The sequence below is a fragment of the Oryctolagus cuniculus genome, chromosome 4 (genome assembly GCF_051225735.1).
Source record: "Oryctolagus cuniculus isolate XC-2025 breed Fujian yellow rabbit chromosome 4, ASM5122573v1, whole genome shotgun sequence".
In the NCBI taxonomy this organism is placed as follows: domain Eukaryota; kingdom Metazoa; phylum Chordata; class Mammalia; order Lagomorpha; family Leporidae; genus Oryctolagus; species Oryctolagus cuniculus.
The window spans coordinates 1,919,171-1,939,657 of NC_142870.1; the positions used below are offsets into that span (position 1 = coordinate 1,919,171).

The following is a 20,487-nucleotide window of genomic DNA, read 5'->3' on the forward strand; positions in this document are numbered from 1 at the left end:
GTTTCCTGTCTCAGTCTGTTTCAGGGTGAATTCCCCTAGCTGACTGTTAACACATTTTGGCTCGGAAGTAGGTTCTGGAGCTGTGGAGCCAGCGCCGAGGTCTTGGGTACCCACAAAGTCAGAGCCCCTGCCCAGGTCCCAGGTCGCCAGGCCTCAGGCGGGCAGTGCCCGTCTCTGTGGGGCTGCGTCTGCAGGTTCCGCTGAGCACACGTCCGAGACCTCCGGCAACAGCGGCGTCTGAGCTGACCGCGCTGCCCGTTTCCTGAGCCCCCGAACAGGATGGACTAGCGACGGTTTATGCAGCGCTTGCGTGCATCAGAGGCTCCACACTCGGCGGCCCGAGCAGGCTCCGGGCAAGTCCTGTGCCATCTGATGTCCTCAGATGCAGTGTCCTCCGTGGGGTGCCTGCATGCTCGTGAGGGCCTTGGTCCCTGCGTGTCCGGGGTTTTTGGGTGTGGCAGGTGTTTCCTCCGCTGCTGTTTCCTATACAAGACGACACAGAATTGGCTTTTATCTCTTTAAATAAGGGGTACAGTTTTCCAAGGAACTGGTGCCTCCTCAGTGGAGAGCCTCTCTTGGGTGTCAGTGGCCCTCGTGGCGGTGGCCGCTGCTTTCGTGGGCTCTGGGGTGCATGCCCATGGACCTGCTGCCAGGGCTTTAAGTACATGTGCACGCGCGGCTTGTAGGGCACCCTGGTTCTCCTTGCAATGGCCGTAAGGTGTTTCGAGTCCTCCTTTTTTTGTCCTTAATATTGGAAATCTCTCCGCCCCCTCCCCCTTGTGCTCTGCCAATGCCGTCGACCCTCTTAGCCCACGGAGGGGTGATCCCTCCCCTCTCCCTGGCCACCCTCACGCCCCTCCCTGCCTGGAGCCAAGCTCCCTGGGGGCTCCTTTGCCCTTCTTTCTCTAGTTTCTCAAGGCTGAGCTCTGCCGACTGGGTCCCACCTTCCTTCCCTTCTCACGGAATGGCCCTTCCTCCGCGAACCCTGGGGCCCAACCTGGCCCGCAACCTGAGGCCTTGGATGTGCCCACCCCAGGGCCCTCCTGGGCTTGTTTCCCAGAGTCCCAGCCCCAACATGCATGTCCTGTGGCTGTGGTGTGGTGAGGACTCCCGTGTGCTGGAATTTGAGGGCAGGCAAGCACTGGGGCCTGGGGCTGTTTCCAGCGCTCCTCTGCTGTTCCTGTCTGCACCTGCCAGCCGGGACATGGAGCAAGCCCGGAAAGCCACTGGATTGTGGGGCTAATCCCGCCTGGCGGGAGACAGCAGTGTTTCCTCCTGCAAAATCCCTGGGGTCAGAGGTGGGAGCAGGAGGAGGAGGAAGTGTCCTGGGTCCTTGGTCCTGGAAGGAGCCCTCTGGGTGGGATCCCAGGCGTGGAGCATCCTGTACTGGATGAGTTGGGGATGACGTTCTCCACCCCCAGGCCGGCCCCGGGCAGTCTCCTGAGACGCCATCCCTGCACCCCGCTGGACCACACATGAGAATGACAGGAAGTGAAGATCTGGTTTCGAGCTGGCAGGCACGTGGCCACGGGTGAATGGGTTCCCAGGCTCTGTGTGAGCCTCACCAAGAGCCCTGCTGCCCACCTCGTGCAGCGGGCGAGGCAGCAGCCGTTCACTGCAGCCCCGGTGATGGGCTCCAGCCGGCAAACTCAGGCCTGTAAGATGTGGTCGCAGGACGAGGCCATCCAAGCAGATTCCAGGTCTGAGGGCCCCAGCCGCCCTTGGGTGACACGACACGGCGCTGGGGGACGCACAGATCAGCAGGGGTGGCCTGAGTAACGCGGGCCTGTGCTGCTCTCGGCCTCCGTGTGTCACAGGTGCATGGTCACTCGGCTCCAGTGGGGAACGAGGCAGTGATACTGATGGTTCTCACGACAGACGCCCTCCACTGAGACTTGCAGCCTCACAGCGGTGTGGCAGAGCACATGCCACAGACGCCACACTTGGGATTCGGCACTCGGAGCCTTCCTGGGCGGTGATCTGCGGCCCCTCCTCTCCTCAGCCACGGCGGGAGGGAAGTGACTGTGCTCAGCAGGGCGCTTGTGCTAAGTGTCTGGTGACTTGGGTGCAGTAATGCATTTTCCACTCAGCAGTGCGTTCCACCTTCTCCAGCTCAGCTGAGCTCCTGACAGGGGCCAGTCCCCATGCTTCCATTTTCCAGGGAAGGCTGAGAGGCTGAGGGCGCCGCAGGCCAGATCTGGAGCCCAGGGTCTGTTTTAGGGTCCCGTGTGCAGCCAGCTTTGAGCTGGTCCCTCTGGCTAGCACATCCCTCTGCCGAGCTGCACTCGGCTTCAAGGCAGCCACTATTCCCTTCTGAAAGGACCATCACAAGAAGCCAGGCGGGCCCCAGCAGGACTCCCACGGGCACACGAGCCAAGGGTGGCCCCCGGTGTGGCCTGCCAGTGATGGATTTGAGGCATCTCGGGGGTAGGTCCTGGGCTGAGCCCTGTCACCTGCGCCTGGTGAGAGCTGTGTCATTTCCTGGGATGGCCACGGAGGAGAGTGTGAGCCATCTCTTGGGGAGGCTGTGATCGGCACCAAGCCAGCTTCTCATCCTCTGTCTGTGGAGAACTCCCCCAGGAAGGGACAAAGCTCCCTGTGTAGGCAGGGAACACCAACACATCTGGGGTGGGTTTTTGCCAAAGCAAAGCCCACTCCTATTTGCCCAGATTGCCCAGGGTGGGGGAGGGGCTCCACATGGCCCAGCCACACCCTGGGGGTTGGCAGTGCCACAGGGAAACCACCCCTGGCAGGGTCTCTCAGAGGCTTGGGGTGGGCCTCGGGTGCACAGAGCCTGCTGGGCCTCGCTGGGCATCTCCAGGGCCAAGCCCAGACTCCCCAGGGTGTTGGTCAAGGTCCCAGAATAGAGTTGTCCCACAATCCCCACCTCCAGGGGCCAGAATCCTGCCAGTATCATGGTGGGACCTGTCCCTCCTCCAGGTGTTGGCTACCTTTAAGCATTCACAACAGTGGAGAAAACACAGGTCCTTCCTCGCAGGTGCTCCATGGCCTGGCAGCTTTTTAAAATGTATTCGTTTTCATTACTATTTGATAGGCAGAGACGCTGAGAGGTAGACAAAGAGAGACCTTCCATCCACTGGGTCACTCCCTACATGGGCGCAACCACCAGTGCTGCAGCCAGGAGTCGGGAGCTCCATGTGGGCCTCCCACGCAGAAGGGGCCCAGTGCTTGAGCCATCCGTCACCTGCTGCCTCCCAAGGTGAGGATTAGCAGGAAGCTGGACAGGAAGTGGAACCAGACACTCAGATACATGACACAGGCATCCCAAGTGTGACGTAACCATTGTGGCAACACCTCCCTCCCAACCCGGTGGCATATCTCGTAGCACTGTGCAAGGTCACGAGAGCTGCCGCACTGTTGGCCTCCTGCGGTTAGACAAACACAGCATTGTGTACTTTTTCTGACAGGCAGAGTGGACAGTGAGAGAGAGAGAGAGAGAGAGAGAGAAAGGTCTTCCTTTGCTGTTGGTTCACCCTCCAACAGCCGCTGCGGCTGGCGCACTGCGGCTGGCGCGCTGCAGTCGGCGCACCGCGCTGATCCGATGGCAGGAGCCAGGTGCTTCTCCTGGTCTCCCATGGGGTGCAGGGCCCAAGCACTTGGGCCAACCTCCACTGCACTCCCTGGCCACAGCAGAGAGCTGGCCTGGAAGAGGGGCAACCGGGACAGAATCTGGCGCCCCGACCGGGACTAGAACCCGGTGTGCCGGCGCCGCAAGGCGGAGAATTAGCCTAGTGAGCCATGGCGCCGGCTAGCATTGTGTACTAAGACAGCCTTCCATCCACACGTGTCCCAGATCCTTCTGGGGCCATGGCTATGCAGCTAGGCAAGCCCACAGTGTGTACCGTGACGAAGTCCCGCCTTGTGCTGGCCACGCCCACTGAGCAGTCACGGCAGGGTCACTCCCTGCCCCAAGAGCACAGCCAGATTCTGCAGAACGAGGATATGTGCTTGTCCCATGCCAATGGGGGAGTTGGGGGGTGCAGTGCTCTGCAGCTCACTCCAGCCTGGGCGGCCATGCTGTGCAAGGATGGAGGGGCCTGGGGACTGCTCTGTGCCCAGCCTGATGCTCCAGACATGGGGCAGAGGGCTCGGGCTCCTGGCCCGGACTGTGCCACTGCAGCTGTCCCAGGGGGTCTCCTGTGCTTGAAATCTTTGACATGGCGTTGCCATTTGTGTGGAGGCTGATGTACTGACAAGCAGGAGTGCCGTCCACTGCTCATCCTCCTCCTGTGGCTGTGTCGTCCCCACCGCCCTGACTTCCCTCTTGTGTCAGTGCCTGCGATGGCCCTGTTTCCTGTCTGCTGCAGCGCCTGCCTGATTCCTGACCACGCTGTGGACAGGCTGCTTTCCTTGAGTGGAGAGAAGTGGGCTCGGCTTTGTCCACTTCTCCCTTTTCCTGGCGAGTGGCCCTCACCCACACCCTGCCAGCAGCCAGCTCTGTCTCCTGTGGCTGCTGCACCCGGCACCCTCCAGGAAGCTGCAGCTGCCTGTGGCCAGCCCCTCCTTTGTCTTGGAGGGAGTCGTCCATGCAGGGGCAGCTTGGCCAAGGGCAGAGGCCCTCCAACTGCCACCCACTGCTCATGGGGTGCTGCACATAGCGGGGTGTGTCATGGTTCTCCTGTGGTCCCGACCACTTCACAGCACAGACCCCAACACCCCCATGGCCCAGTGGAGCCACAGCCATACTGCTTCAGGAAGGTCACTGGTTCGACTCCTAGGGAGGGTGCTGCTCAGATTTCTGGGTCATTCCATAGGCTGCATGGCCACACTGGCAGCAGGGCCAGAAGGCATCCCAGCTAACCAGCTGGGCCAGATGAGCTGCTCCAGAAGCCCCCATCTGTCCTGAGGCTCTCCACGCACCCCCTTTGCCTTTGCAGGCACACATCAGGCCGCATCAGCCCACCAGGTGCCTCTGATGACTTTGAACTTGGAAAGGGAGCCTCTCCCCAGGGTGCACCTGCTTCTGATGCGGGCCAGGGGGAGGCGCTGCCCAGCTCCATGGCAGTGCCCAGGCCCGTGTGGGACGCTGCACCGTGCGACAGCACCTGGCCAGGCTCTGCCAGGGCACATGGCACGCAGAGGCCTAGTGATGGGATCCTTCCCCCCGGAGCCCCCCTACGGCAGGCCTGTCTGCATGAGGGCCCTGCTCCCACCTCTGAGCATGCACAGCCAAAGGCAGGGCCCGCTCAGCCTGGGCAGATTTCAGGAGTGACACGCAGGCAGCCAGAGGCAGTTGTTACCACTCCTGACTAGGGTCTGGGAAGCTCCTGGGCCACAACTTGCCCGGCTGTGGCGAGGGCAGAGCCGGCAACCTTAGCAGCAAGCAGGGCCCTACGGTGGGGGTCTCCGAGCCACTCAGCGAGGCCTACCAGGGAACCTTTAAGGGCAGAGTGAGGGCTGTGTGATGCATTCTGAAGAATCACCCTTGGCCACAACGATGGACAACATGGTGGCCCCAGGGAAAAGAGACAGGTGCTGCCAGGTGAACGTCCTCGTGGGAGTGGTGTCTCTGCAGACTGCAGTCCCCCAGCCTTGGCCAGCAGTTCCTATCATCCGGTGCTGTGGGGGAACCCCCTTCCCAGACCCCAAGGGGAAAGTTCCCGGCTACTAGCCTCGTAGGTGAGGGCCTGACAAGAGACTCCATTTTGATATTGGCAGCTCTCACAGTGTGCAGAGCTGAAGACACTGAGCCCAGAGCCCGCCTCTGTGTCCCACAAATGCCAGCGGTCACGGTCCTCACCCTACAGGGACGTCCAGCCTAACCCAGCTCTGTTGTCTTTGCCACAGACCTGCGGCCCCTGGATCTCCTGGCAGAGGCAGTCCCTTTGCACAGCGCCATGGGTGGAGTGAGGACGGTGCAGGTGCAGGGGGTGTGGGGCCTCCAGCTGCAGGCTGCCGCCCCCCGTGCTGTGAGCTTCCCTGCCTCGAGGATCTTCTTCAGGTGTGACCTCTTCCCTGAAGAATTCTCCATCGTCATGACCTTGAAATGCCCCCACCTCACACCCAAGGTCAGTGGCACTTTTTGTCTTTACGTCAGGATGCCCCGTTCCCTCTCCGAGGCTCCCCATGCCAGTGATGCAAGGGTGCGACTGGTCGGGCACGGCGAGGTCTCCGAGGGCACCGTGGGGGTCAGGGGAGCCTCGCCTTGCTAGGTGGTCCTAGCTCCCCGTCACTGGGACATGCATGCGGGTCTCAGGGTCTGTGCTGGTACTGCCTGTGGTTACAGGTGCAGAGCTTGGAGGCTCAGGCTTGATGCCCTCGGGCAGGGAACAGTGAAATCACCAATGCAGCCTGCGCTGGCTGGCCCCTCACCTGAGGTTTGCTGCCCCACGGATCCCAGACCCAGACTCAGCCTGCCTCTCCCCCTCCCAACGGTCTGGAAGGTGGAGGCCAATGTCCCCCTCCCCACGGTTCCTGGGACGATGGGCGTCATACGTGCAGCAAACTCCTCTGGAGTGGCCAAGAGTGAGGTCACGCGGGTTTGGGGAGCACAGCTCTTCCCGGTGGCGGCAGCACCCTGAGGGTTTCCTGGGGACAGCAGTCCTGGCACGTCCTGATGATTTCTCAGCCGTCCCATCCCCGGGCCTCTTGTCTCATCTCCTGGAAAACCCAGCTGCTCCATTTTCAGTGACAGAATTTTCCTGTCCTATCATTTCCATTTCACTCTTTTGTACACACACACACACACACACACGCACACATACAAATTCCCATTTTCCGTTTAAATTCTTCATCTTACCAGTTATCTTACTGAACGCGACTATAAAATTTTTAAATATGATTGACTGATTGGTATGAGAAGCAGAGAGAGCTCCCATCCAGTGGTTCACGCTCCAAATGCCCACAAATGCTGGGCATCAAGACGGAGCTGGGAACCCAACCCCGGGCTCCCGCAGGCACGGCAGGGACCTGCCCGCTTGAGCCATCACCAGCTGCCTCCCAGGGTGCCCGTCAGCAGGAAGCTGGGACAGGAGTGGAGACGAGACTCAAGCCCAGGCACTCATGTGGGATGCGGGTGTCTGACCTCTGTGTGCACCACTGTGCCAGCGCCTGCCCGCCCGACGCTACCGTCTGGCTCCAGTGACGCCACTGCGTGCCCAGCTCTGTCCATCATGGGTCTGGAAGGCACCTGCCACCAGCCACACTTTCTCCTTTCTGTCCTACACAGCAGTTTTCCACAGCGTTACTGAGATGTCATCCACATGCCCTCCAGTCCCGCCCTCTTCAGCTCTCGCCCCGGGGCCCTGCCTCAGCCTCTGCCCTGAGCGGCGCCTTCCTCCTCTCTGGCTCTGTGCACCTACCTCTGGCCACACGAGTGCTTGGTACAATTTAGGATCTGGCAACTGGCTTCCTGCGCTCAGCACACCGCCTTCCCGGGCCAGGTCAGGGCACAGGTCAGGGCATCGCTCCTTCTCGCGGCTGAATAGTGCTCCCGTGGACATCTGGATTCTGGTTGTCCACTCATCCCTCGATGGACACTTGAGTTGCTTCCACCTTTGGGATGACGACTGTTGCCGAGACATAAGCATTCACATACACCGTTCATGTCTCCTTTTCTCTGGGGTCTATACCTTGGGGTGGATTCCCAAGTCAGATGGTGATTCTGTGATGGTCTTTGGGGGAGCATCAGACTTCTTTCCCAGGTAGCACCCATTTTGTACGCTCTCCAGTGGTACAGGGCCGTAGATGTCTTCATGTCCCCGCCAGCACAAGCTGTATGGCTCTACCCTCACGTGGGCAAGCACTGGTGTCTCGTCATGGTTTGACTCGATGTCCCAGCTGAGTCATTACGCTGATATTCCGTTGTGTTGTGCCGGCCGTTTCTGCATCTTCTTTGGAAATACCTGTCCAAATTATCGGTGAAGGCTTTTCACTGGGTTAACTGCCATTTTATTGTTCAGTTATAAAAAGTTCTCTGTATATTCAATAAAACTCCCTTGTCAAATACAGGATGTGAAGCATTTGTTCCCATTCTGTGACTGTATTTTTACTTCTTGATAGAATTCTTTGAGGCACACTTCTTAATTTTTATGAAGTTCAACTTCTTTTGTTGCTTATACTTTTGGCACGATATTTAAGAATCTGATGCCAAATCTGAGGTTATTAAGACTTACCCCTGTGTTTTCTCCTAAGAGTTTTACAGACGTAGCACTTAGCTTTAAGTCTCTGATTAATCGGGGTTGATTTTGTGTATGACATGAAGTAGGGGTCCAGCTTGCTCTTTCTGCATATGGCTATCCACTGTCCTAGCATTTACTAAAAAGACAAAATCTCCCCCTCTGGAAGGACTCGGCACCTGTTCTGGAAACCAATGGGCCACATATTTATGGGCTTCTTCCTGGAGTCTCAATTTCACCCTATTGGCTCGTCTATGTTTATGCCGGGACCACGGTGTCTTCAATACTCTAAGTTTGTAGTACATTTTAAAATTTACTACCATGAGTCATCCAACTTTGCTCTTATTTTTCAAGTTTTTTTTGTTGTTGTTAACCTTTGCAATTAATTCTAAGCTAATTTGTCAATTTCTACAAATAAGTTAGCTTGGAGTCTGATAGGGAGAAAATAAATCAGTAGGTAGATTTGGGAATGTTGCCACAGCAACAAGGCTGCGTCTCCGACCTGGGAAAATGGGTGCTTGGCCATTGATTCACATTCTTTTAACAAGACGAAAGCCATGGTTTATAGCCTTCAGGGGATATGTTTTGTAATTCTTTTGTCCAATCAACTCCTGTGTATAGCTTTTCCTTTTGATGCTATTACACATAGAATATCCCAACCCCTTGGCTTTTCCATGGCCAATGTGTAGAAATAGAGTTGATTTTGGTGTGTTGATCTTGTATCTGCAGTCTTGCTAAGTCGTTCACTAGTGCTGTCTTTCTAGTAGAGTCCTTAGGGTTTTCTATGTGTGAGATCATGTCGCCCGTGAGTAGAGATGCTGTGGCTTCCTCCTCTCCAATCTCCACACTTGTTCTTTCTCTTGCCTGGTGCCCTTACGAGAGCCGCCAGCACCAGGCTGGACAGAAGTGGCAGCACACATGCCCGTCTCCTTCCTGATCTCAGGGAGAAGCACCCGGGCTTCCACACTGCGTGTGGCGTCCTCTGTGGGCCCCGCACTGAGGAAGTTTCCTTCTGTTGCTGGCTTTGTGATTGCTGTTTTCACAGAGTGGTGGCCATTACTAAGTCCTTTTCTCATTTGGTGACTTGTGACTCCATCTGTTCTGATGCACTGTACTACACGACTGTCAATCTTGCGTCCCTGGTGAATCTGCACAATTCTTTTCATGTTGCAAGAGTCAGTATTGTGTTGAGGATTTTATAACCATCAGACTCACTGGTCTCTGCTTGTATTTCCTGGTGACGTCTTTGCACAGTTATGGGATGTAAGAACGTGAGTAATCGTGGCCTCACAGAATGGGCTTGGAAGTATCAGCTCTTCCTCAGGTTGTTGGAAGAGTTTGTGCAGCATTAGTTATTAACTCCTCTTTATCTATTTCTGCTCTTTTATTATTTCCTTTTTTGTGCTTGCTTTATATTTAGCTGTTTTCCTTTCCCAATGTTTTAAAGCAGGAGGTTGAATTATTGATTGAGACCTTTCTTAAAATAGGTCTTTACAACTATAAACTTTTCTTTAAACAGTGCTTTTGCTGCCTCCCATACACTCCAGGACTTTGGTTTCCGTTTTTACTCACGTTAATATATTCTTATTTGCTTTCTGATGTCTTCTTTGACCCTTTGATAATCTAGGACTGTGTTGAATTCCCACATACTTGTGAAGTTTCCAGTCACTTCTAATTCCATTACGCTGTAGTCAGAGAACACACTCTGCACCACTTCTCTACTCTGCGACTGACTGAGGTTGGCGTCACGGCCCAGCACGGGTCCTACCCTAGACAAGGCCCTGTGCCGCCCAGCAGCAGGTGCGTTCTGCGGTCGTCAGGCGGCGTCACTGCGGACGTCTCCAGGCCCTCTGTACTTTACTGCTCTAGCCTTCTGTGTCCCTGTTGATCTCCCGAGGCAGTCCACCTGTTAGCGGAATGCAGGCAGTGGATGTTGTCAGTCACGCTGCTGAGTCGTCCATTTCTGTCTTCCTGTCGTGTTTTGCTTGTATTGTGCTGCTCGGTATTATTTGCATTTGTTTGTTGTATCTTCCTGATGGGTTGACCCTTTAATCATTATAAAGTGACCCTATACTTCTAGTAAAGATTGTTGTTTTCAAGTCTATTTTGTCTGAACTCAGGTTAGCCACCCTACTTTTTGATAGCTGCTGTTTGCATTGTACAGCTCTCTCCATCCTTTTACATTCAATCTGTTCCTTTGAATCTCAGCTATGTCCATTATATAAAGCATTTAGTTGAATCTTGTATTTAAATCCAATAGAACAGTCTCTGCCTTTTGAGTGGATTATGTAACTCATTCATAGCTAAGGTTGTTCTTCATATACAGTTGGTCCTCATTATTTTTGGATTTTCTACTTGCACTCTTTAAACTGATTGTAACCCCCAAACCCATACTTGCGGGCTTTTGTGGTCACTCATGGGCATCCACAGGGTGGTAAGAAAATCTCAGCCCCTTGGCCTGCGCCGTGGCTCACTAGGCTAATCCTCCGCCTTGCAGCGCCAGCACACCAGGTTCCAGTCCCTGTCGGGGCGCCGGATTCTGTCCCGGTTGCCCTTCTTCCAGGCCAGCTCTCTGCTGTGGCCAGGGAGTGCGGTGGAGGATGGCCCAAGTGCTTGGGCCCTGCACCCCATGGGAGACCAGGAGAAGCACCTGGCTCCTGCCATCGGATCAGCGCGGTGCACCAGCTGCGGTGGCCATTGGAGGGTGAACCTATGGCAAAGGAAGACCTTTCTCTCTGTCTCTCTCTCTCACTGTCCACTCTGCCTGTCAAAAAATAAAAATAAAAAAATTTTTAAAAACATGTCAGCCCCCAACACCTGGCCCTCCAGAGGCTGAGCAAGGGGAGACTCCGCCTTCTTTCAGCCTCCTACAAGAAGTAGCTTCGGAGGCCCCTTTAACACCGCCTGCCCAGTTTTTGTGTTTGCTGTTGTGATTTCCCTCGGTGTGATGATGGAGGCAGTGTAGTGTCCAAGGGCACAGGCTCTGTCATGACGGTGCACACGTGTGTCAGACTCATCTATGCAGTTGTGAGTTACAGTGCTGTTGGGTACGAACTCAACGCTGATGCATAAGCTGTCAAATCAAACACGCACAAAGCAAGGCGATGCACTGCTGACGATGGGACCATTCGTTCTCAGGAACCTAACTCTATTTCTGCTTGAACAAAAGTGTAACACTTGCCGATTCAGCACCGGCCGTGGCTTCATGTGAAGTAATTACCAGCAGAAACAAATGTCAGCTGCAGTCGCCTTGGCGTCTTCTATTTTACTTTTATTCCTGGTCCGTCCGTCATCTTTTCCTGGGCTTCACGCCTCTCTTCCTTCTTCACTCTCTTTTGGCATCCGGTGAAGATCTTTCTAACGCAGCATTTTGATTCAGTCCATGATGCCTTCACTCTGCTGCTCTAGCTTGTCCGTAGTGGTTGCCCACTGCTTACCATACACTTATCTTATCAAAATGAACTTCCGACTTACGGTACCTTCATTCCAGGGAGGATAAAAAGAATGTGTCCTGTGTACGTCTATGCCTTTTCTGCTTCTGTGGCTTCGTGGTTACACGTGCTGCATCTACACGTGGAAAAGGCCTGACTGTGTCTTCGCGGTGACTGACTCCTAGGGTTCCTGACTGTGTCTTCGCGGTGACTGATTCTAGGGTTCTTGACGTTTAAAGACGCTCAGAGGAGACGGGAGTGGGTCTGTGTTTACTGCCCGGTCCCCTCGCTCCTGCAGACGTCAAGGTCGGCCCAGTGCCGCTGCCTCCCGTGCACGGTTTCGTGCTGTGGTCCTCAAAGCCATCAGGCTTCCGTGTGGCACAGGCCCAGCCCGGCGTCGTGCACCCTCTCACAGTTTCCCTCCGAGAGGAGGAAGCCGTGCGGGCGGAGTGCCCTCTACCGCCGTGTGATTCCTCACTGTGCTCCGGGTTTTCCACTGAATTTGACTTCCGCCTGGGGCCGCTTCCCACCTGGACGCCAGGGCACGCACCTGGAGATGTCTGCTCACCCTCCAGTATTTCATTTACCTAGAATGTCTGCCCTTGCCTTCAATTCTGAATGATGGCTGTGTTGGATACAGGATTCCTGGCTCGCAGTTCTGGCCCTCTGAGTACCTGGAGTATTGATCACCCACCACCCCCAGGCACCAGTCTGACGATGTCGGTCACTGACCTTCCGGGGCTCCCATGGATGTGACCTGTCGTTTCTTCTTGCTGCTTCTGGAACGTTCTCCTTGTTCTTGACTTCAGCTTTTTTACTTTCCTTCAGTTATCTGTGGGTTTTCTGTCCTACTTGGCACTGACTGAGCTTCTTGAATGTATACATGAAAATATATTTGGAAAGTTTTGGTCCTTATTTCATGGAAATTGGACTTCTCCACTGGGGATCATGCATGGAGACTCCAGCAGGGCTCCCACTCCACCATCAGAGGTCAGTGGGGCCACAAACCCAGGAGCCCACTGTCCCCAAAAGCACTCAGTGCGGTCCTGGGCTGATTCTGGAGAGATCCTTGCAGCTGTGAACTTCACCAGGCTCCAGCCCTTGCCCTGTCAGAGGTCTTGGTGGAGCCCAGTGACAGAAAGGGCGGCGGCGGGGGGGGGGCTGCTATCCAGCCTACAGGTTCCAAGCACTGGTCCGTAGTTCTCTACATAGAGACGTGACTGTTCAAGGTTCCATGTGCAGCCGACTCTGCTGTCTACGTTTACCATGACAATGTCCACAAGATGAGTGGGGCCAGCATCTCTGGTTGAGTTTCTGGCCAAGGAAGATCATGTCCACGTGGGTGCAGAGCTTGCTAGGATCCACACTCGGGGCCTGTAGGAGCCATGAAGATTGGGTATGGTGCAAGTATATGCGCTTGATCAAAAGGAAGGGTCTCAAAAGTTCGGCTTGCAATCAGTCAAAGGCTTTCTCCCTCGTGGTCATCGCTCCTGTGCTGAGCCCGCCTGCATCTGCTCCTGCCAATCCCCCCACTCACAACCAGCAATGAGGACGAGATCAGCTTCGCTGCTGGTTTTCTCCAGGATAAGGCGGGCAGGGACAGCCCAGCACAGCTCCAGAGAGCAACAAGACAGCAGCATCCACGCAGCGTGAACAAGGAACAAGAAAACAATGAAGCGCCCAAAAGCCAGGAAGCTGGAGGCTCCGCCCAGCGGCTGCTGGGAAAACAAACACCACAGAGGGGTATAAAAGCCCCAACAGCCCTGAGCACCTCACACCCTCACTCACTCACTCACCCACTCACTCACTCACCCCTGCCCAGCTCACCGCCCGCCACGGCCGCCTCCACCATGTCCGTTTGCTCCAGCAACCTGAGCTACGGCAGCAACGTCTGCATGCCCGGCTCCTGTGACCCCTGCCCCGACTCCTGGCAGGTGGACGACTGCCCAGAGAGCTGCTGCGAGCCCCCCTGCTGCGCCCCCAGCTGCTGCGCCCCAGCCCCCTCCGTGACCCTCGTCTGCACCCCAGGGAGCTGCCAGTCAGCGTGCACCAGCTCCTGCACACCCCTGTGCTGCCAGCAGTCTAGCTGCCAGCCCTCGTGCTGCTCCTCCAACCCCTGTCAGCAGCCCAGCTGTGTGACCCTCTGCTGCAAGCCTGTGAGCTGTGTGCCTGTCTCCTGTGTGCCCGTCTGCTCTGGGCCCTCCTCTTCATGCTGCCAGCAGTCTAGCTGCCAGCCCTCGTGCTGCTCCTCCAACCCCTGCCAGCAGCCCAGCTGTGTGACCCTCTGCTGCAAGCCCGTGAGCTGTGTGCCCGTCTCCTGTGTGCCCGTCTGCTCTGGGAGCTCCTCCCCCTGCTGCCAGCAGTCTAGCTGCCAGTCCTCGTGCTGCTCCTCCCCCTGCCAGCAGCCCAGCTATGTGACCCTCTGCTGCAAGCCCGTGAGCTGTGTGCCCGTCTGCTCTGGGGACTCCTCCCCCTGCTGCCAGCCGTCCTGCAGCCCCTCCCCCTGCCAGCAGCCCAGCCGTGTGACCCTCTGCTGCAAGCCCCTGAGCTGTGTGCCCGTCTGCCCACGCCCCTCGTGCTGCCAGCCCAGCCCCTGCCCCTCGTCCTGCTGCAGACCCTCCTCCTGCGTGTCCCTGCTCTGCCGCCCCGTGTGCAGGCCCGCCTGCTGCGTGCCCGCCCCCTCCTGCCAGCCCAGCTGCTGCCGCCCGGCCTCCTGTGTGTCCCTGCTCTGCCGCCCCGCCTGCTCCCGCCCCGCCTGCTGCGGCCTCTCCTCCGGACAGTCCTGCTGCTGAGCAGCATGTCCTACCCTCCAATGTTGTCTCGGGCAGACTCTCATATTCACCTGAAATCCTTGGCACCCTAAGCTGTATCTGGGATGTCGTTGTCTCATAAGCTCCCTGCCCCGCCCCATGCCCTGCATCCTCGTGGGCAGTCTGGTGCTGTGCTGGTTCTGAGTGCAGCTGATGCGTGCGTCTGCCAACCCCTCATTGACACACCAGCTAGATGTGTGCTGCCCCATGGGAGTGACCTGTCTGACCTGCTCGTTAACAAATAAAGCTGCCTGTGCTCCTCCAAGGTCTCCCTTGAGTGTCTGGGCGAGCCATGGGGCAGAGCAGGGCCTTGGTAACCGGTGGGCTGGTTTGGGACCTGGCCTGGAACTATGTCCGGAGTGACTGTGCTGGGGGCATGGAGGCCCCACAGGCAAGGTGGCTCCAGGCTGTGCGTGCTTGCCCTTCCCTCTGCAGACATGTGGCAGCCTCGGTCAGTCCGTCACACCAGCAGCGTCCCTCAGAGCACATACACTCTGGCTCCACCTGCTCAGTGCTGCCGGTCAGGGCTGGGCCCCAGGGAGGAGAGATGGTGGCCTGTCTTCCACAACTTCTGGTGGGATTCAATGGTCGGTCCCTCACAGCTGCAGACAGCAGGCCCCTGGAAGCAGCAGCGGCCTGGTCGCCAACAGTCAGGCCTGTGAGCACCAGAGGGTGACGGCTGCCAGTGCCTCATTCGTGGCCCGCACACCTTGCGGGCTATGGGAGTTGCCCCGCGGCCACTGCCTTTCCTGTTTGTGCTTCCACGCCCTTGGTCTCCTTCCTATTCCTACTCCAGGAGTTTCCCTAGACCCCAGCCCCAGAGGCAGGAGCTCCTGCCTGGTTCTTGGCCTGAAGCTCCCCATCCTGGGGCACTGAAGCCCCTCGCTGACATGCAGCTGCCGCTGTGCGCCAGCTCTGACCCCTGGGCTCTGAGTCCCTCATCCCCCCGCAGCGCTGCCCTGAGCCCTGAGCCACTTGTTAGCCGGGTTGCACAGCCCGTGTGCTCCTGGCTCCTCTGGGCAGACCACACAGAGCTCGGAAGCCACTCTCGGAGTACGCAGGCCCCAGGAGGACAGGGTCCTTCTTGTGTCCTTTTGCTTTCCAAGTCCCAAACCCGTGGGGGTGAGGGATGCGAGGGGCACAGGCACAGCAGGGAGCAGTGGGCCCCCAATGTCCAGGGTCCGGTGTGCAGCCAGGAGTGGGCCTGCCCTGCTCTGGACAATGTCACCACCGTACACCCTGCTGGTGCAGTCAGCAGGCTCAGTGCCTGGGAGCTTGCAGCCGCAAGGGGGCTCCTCGAGCTGGGGGCCCTGGCCCCCTCCAGGTGCGCCCCACTGCGCGGCCAGCCTGGCTCTGTCAGGGGGCTGCACCTCCCTGAGGTAGAAACAACGCAGTGGTGAGCTGGGCCAGCCCTGTGCTGAGCTCTGCAGGCGTGGGCAGATGGCAGCCCAGGCACAGGACGCCCCGGTCCTGACGGCCAGAGAGGACAAGTGCAGGCCCCACACATGCCCACGCAAGGCTCACAGCGCTCCTGCCTTCCCTCATTTTGCCACGTTTGTCACGCTGGGCACTTTCTTTCTGGTTTTAACTTTTGATATTTTTCATCTAAGAAGAAATACTTGATAAACTTCACAACTGATGATTTCACTCCTCATCCTGCCATTTGGATGCATTTCCTCGCTCTTGATGTTGCTTCTGTGTCTGTTTGTCGCCTTTTCGTCTAAAATACAGGGACAGGCGTGGTGCTCTGGTGAAGCTGCCCGGGGATGCCTGCATCCCGTCTTGGAGAGCCTGGGTCGGAGTCCTGGCTCCACTTCTGCTAATGCACACCCTGAGAGACAGCGATGACAGCCCCAGCACGCAGGCCCTCGCACCCACATGGAAGACTGGCCAGAGCTCCCAGCTCCTGGCTTCAGCCTGGCCCACCCCAGTGTTGCAGGCATTTGGGGAGTGGACCAGTGGATGGAAGACCTCTCTCCCTCTTTCTCTGTATGCTCTGCCTTTCAAATAATAAAAATTAGTTAATTGATTTTTTTGACAGGCAGAGTGGACAGTGAGAGAGAGAGAGATAAAGGTCTTCCTTTTCCGTTGGTTCACACCCCACCCCCCCACTGGCCACCGCAGCTGGCACACTGCACTGACCGGAAGCCAGGAGCCAGGTGCTTCTCCTGGTCTCCGATGGGGTGCAGGGCCCAAGCACTTGGGCCATCCTCCACTCCACTCCCTGGCCACAGCAGAGAGCTGGACAGGAAGAGGAGCAACTGTCGCTCCCCGTCTTCATGGGGGAACGACACTAAGCCCTGCCTAGGCTTCACATCCGAGTCACGGCACCATTATGTCGCTCCCCCTCTTCGTGGAGGAACGACACAGGACCCTGCGCTGTTCTTTCTGTCTGCTCGGCCCTCCCCGGGTTTGCTGCTGGTTCTTCCCGGGTTGGCTACTATCCCTTCCACCTCCGTGGAAGGGCAGTTCCCCCTGGCCACATTCCCCACTTCCGCAGGGGAGCGGCACACCGCCGGCCGGCTTTCTCGGGGGCTGCACGGGTTCCCTTAGATGTTCCCCATAGATGTTCCCGGTGCATGCCGTTTCTCTCCTCCTTTATAGTCCTCCTCCGCCAATCCTAACTCGGCTGCCCACACGCCAAGTACGCTGCTCTCCTCCAATCAGGAGCAAGTCCTACAGTTTATTAGTTGAACTGGAGGCAGCTGTGCGGAAGCTGCTCACTTCTCTCCCAGCGCCATATTGTGGGAGAGCAGATGCACAGAATAAGCCCCAATTCGAGCAACTTAGTCTAGTCCGGATTGCTCTCCACAAGCAACCAGGACAGAATCTGGCGCCCTGACCGGGACCAGAACCTGGTGTGCTGGCACCACAGGCGGAGGATTAGCCTATTGAGCCACGGCGCCGGCCAGTTAAGTGATTTAGAAAGACCTTTGAGGGTCTGGTTTCTTCCTTCATCGTTCTCCAGAATTTTAGAAGACGTGCAGTGCTGTGCTTCTGGCTGTACTAAGGAGTTTTCAGTTTTCCCCGATGTGGATTTTTAATTACTAAAGTCAGGAATGAGCAGCATGGCCGGGGAGGCACTGGGTAGGGCAGGAGCTCCTGTCCCTCAGTGTCTTATGCCTGGGATCTCGGGGGAGCGGACCCCAGGAGGAGTGGAGCCCCAGTTCACCGCAGCCAACAAATGGCAACAGGTGCAGTGAACTCAGCTTTATTTCTCCCAGCCTATCCAAAGTGCCGCATTCCGGCGTGTGCCTAAGCTGCATCTCTAGGGCTTGGCAGCTGTGTGTGCCCAGTGGCTCCCGTTCCATGGCACAGAACGAGGCAGCAGAGGCTCCTGGCGATCACTGAACCCGGCTGCTTCACAGGACGCATGCAGTGCAGTCCCTCTGTGATTCACACTTGCACCCATCCTGGCAGGAGTTCCAGTTGCACTACCGTTCACCAGCCGCCCGGTCATGAGCCCGTGGCTGACCTCAGACCCCGCCCCCCTAAACTATGATGACCACGTGGCAGCCGCCAGAGCCCCAGGCCATGTGAGTGTGCAAGGGCTGACTTCTTCCTGTTGTCCTGAATGTTTCTTCCTCCCTCTTGCCTCCGACCGCTCACGTGAAGTCTCAGCTGCACACGTGCTGTTTCCCCCCTCCCCCATCCCTGGAGGCCCATCCCTCACCTGGTGCTTTGGAAGAACTCCTTGTGTTTCTACTGAAATACTGAGCCCATTCCCTGTGGCCATCACTTTGCTCTTTCCTGCGCTGTGTGAATTCCTAATCCCGCTGTTTGGAGCTGAACTCCCTCAGCATTTGCTGTCTTCAGTTTCCACCACTTCAGAATGGGGGACTCCTGTGTGTGGCTCCTGTGTGCTGATCCCATGTACAGATTCCATGTACAGATCCCACGTGTAGATCATTTGTGTAAATATCATATGAAGTCCTGAACACTGATGCTTTGTGCAGATTCTGTGTGTAGATCCTGTACAAATTCTGCACAAAAGATCCCATACGCAGATCCCATGCATGGATTCTATGTGCATTCCATGTGTGTAGATCCCGTGTGCTGACCCCATACAGAGCCTGCATGCAGATCCTATGCACAGCCCAGCTGCCTTCCAATCCACTTTTTCCTGTGTGACCGTGCGCAGGTTGTTTTCCTTCTCCGTGCCGAGCTTCCCCATCTGTCCATCGGACTTCAACAGGAAGCTGATGTGGAAGTTGAGCTGAGAGGCAGTGAACACTGCAGGGCCTGGAGCCCATGCTCAGTGGGTGTCCTCTGAGGTCACCAACACCAACCGCATGACAAAGGTTATCGCCCAAGTTACCGCAGGTGTCACTAGGGTATGTTGAGGTTTTCTGTCCCAGGGTCTTCAGGCCTGCACCGTGCCGTGTTCCATCAGGGAAATCTCTGGGCAGGAGATTCTCTGGCAGCGGACTTGCTGACCATCACTGTGTGTGGCCTGATAGGCCTGTTGCCACAGTCAGGGCCATGGTGTATGCAACTGTGGCAGAAAACCCATGTGAGTTGTGATGAAATCTGGGCCCAGGATGAATGGTCTGCACAGGGCTGGGCTGGGCTGCCCCGTTGGAGGCTGCGTCCGGGAGACATCATGTACCTGACTTTGTGTAGGCGCCGCACTCATTTGTGTTCTGTGGCCAAGTCTGTATTGCTCCTGTCACCCACTGACATTCCTGCATGGCATTTTCCAGTTTGGGCCACAGCACCCACAGGTCCTTTCCCACTGTGCTTTCAGCTTCCCACAGCAAGTGTGCAGGGTGGGGGCTGTCCTTAGCCCCCGACCCAGGACCACAGCCTGTGATGGCCACACCAACGGGGACCGTGGCCTGTGACAACTACGCCAACAGATGCCTCAGATCTTTAAGTGTGCACTCATGTCACCTGCAAACACCAGAAATTCACATCTTTTTATTTCTCAGCTTGTCACACTGACTTGCCCTAGAAGACAGCAGTGGAAGGTTCTGGTGAGGGGGCCTGCTCACCTCCCTCCTGACATCAGCAGGAAAGCATCCCATGGCCACCTCAGCTATGAGATCGCTGGGCATCCATGAAGTGTGTGGTCTCCCCCTGTCGGGTGGGGGAGCCTCAGCCCAGCAAGATGCTGGCAGCTTCTGGACGCCAGGAGGGGTCTCCACAGAGTTTGTGGGAAATGGAATTGAAAGACGAAAACTGAAAATGTAAACCTGATTTCTCAAGGTCAGCTGCACCAAGGTCAAGCTGTTTTTGTAAGCAATGTTTAGTCCATCACCAAAGAGCTGAGAGTCCTGGGAATGGAACAAGGTCAGGCACTTTCCATTAACTGGAGAAAAGTGGGGGTCCTTTAAGGATTTTCTAAGAAGAGGAAGCAGAAAGAGGTCAGCGGAGCAAAACCAGGACCGTCAGGTGGGTGCCCGATAACTCCCCACAGAGACCCCCCCAGAAGAGCCCTGGTCTGAGAGCAGTGGGTGGGGCAGCCGTGGGGGAGGGGCGCTCTTGGAGAAGCTTTCTGGGGGCTTCCTGCTGAAGCCTTGGCTGACTTCCTCAGAGCAGTCGTCTCGGAAGCAGATGTTGTTCTTTGACCCTTCAAAGTCAACAGGGAAAATGCGTGAGCATCACAAACCGCTGTTGCCATGACCTTGACCCCTGACCTTTCTGCCTGTGCTCAGAGTGCACCACTCCCACCTCCTGTAGCCACTGCTCTGGGTGTGCTTTGTCTTCAGGACCACACCGGGAAAGCCAGGCTTCATCTCCTGTTACAGTTCTTGCAAGGAAAGCTTCAGAACCACCTTGGTTCAGTCTCCACGGAAGCTCTGCTCCTCCGCAGCTGAAGGGGGACAAGCTTAGCCACTGAGCAGAAAGTGTGCTGTGCTTCGATTCAGGCCGGACTCCGTCAGCTGTGCATCTGTGGTGTCTGCGGTGGTGGCAGCTGCTTCTGGTGTCAGGCATCTGCCCTCCGTAGTCGGGGCAAGGGCAGGACGGATTTTCCCTCATACACTGCATGGATGATCTGTTCTGCAGGCTTCGACATCATCTATTCTTCTTAGAATAGATGCACTTGTGAACTTTTTTCTCTGTGTCACTGTCCCCATAACTGTATTAAAACAACATTTCATCACT

At 56.7% G+C, this 20,487-nt stretch overlaps 2 protein-coding genes across 2 annotated transcripts in view; both read left to right on the forward strand.

The window, feature by feature from the left end:
• Nucleotides 1-20,487, forward strand: part of TSPEAR (thrombospondin type laminin G domain and EAR repeats) — a 159,512-nt gene that overhangs the window by 92,800 nt on the left and 46,225 nt on the right. Inside the window, exon 2 of the mRNA XM_051839927.3 lies at nt 5,809-6,029. Coding sequence (XP_051695887.1) covers nt 5,809-6,029 — 221 coding nt within the window. The remainder of the gene's footprint in view (nt 1-5,808; nt 6,030-20,487) is intronic.
• Nucleotides 13,071-15,308, forward strand: LOC100345049 (uncharacterized). The gene has a single exon (XM_017339775.4). The coding sequence runs from the start codon at nt 13,420-13,422 to the stop codon at nt 14,359-14,361; it is 942 nt and encodes a 313-aa protein (XP_017195264.3). The 5' UTR covers nt 13,071-13,419; the 3' UTR covers nt 14,362-15,308.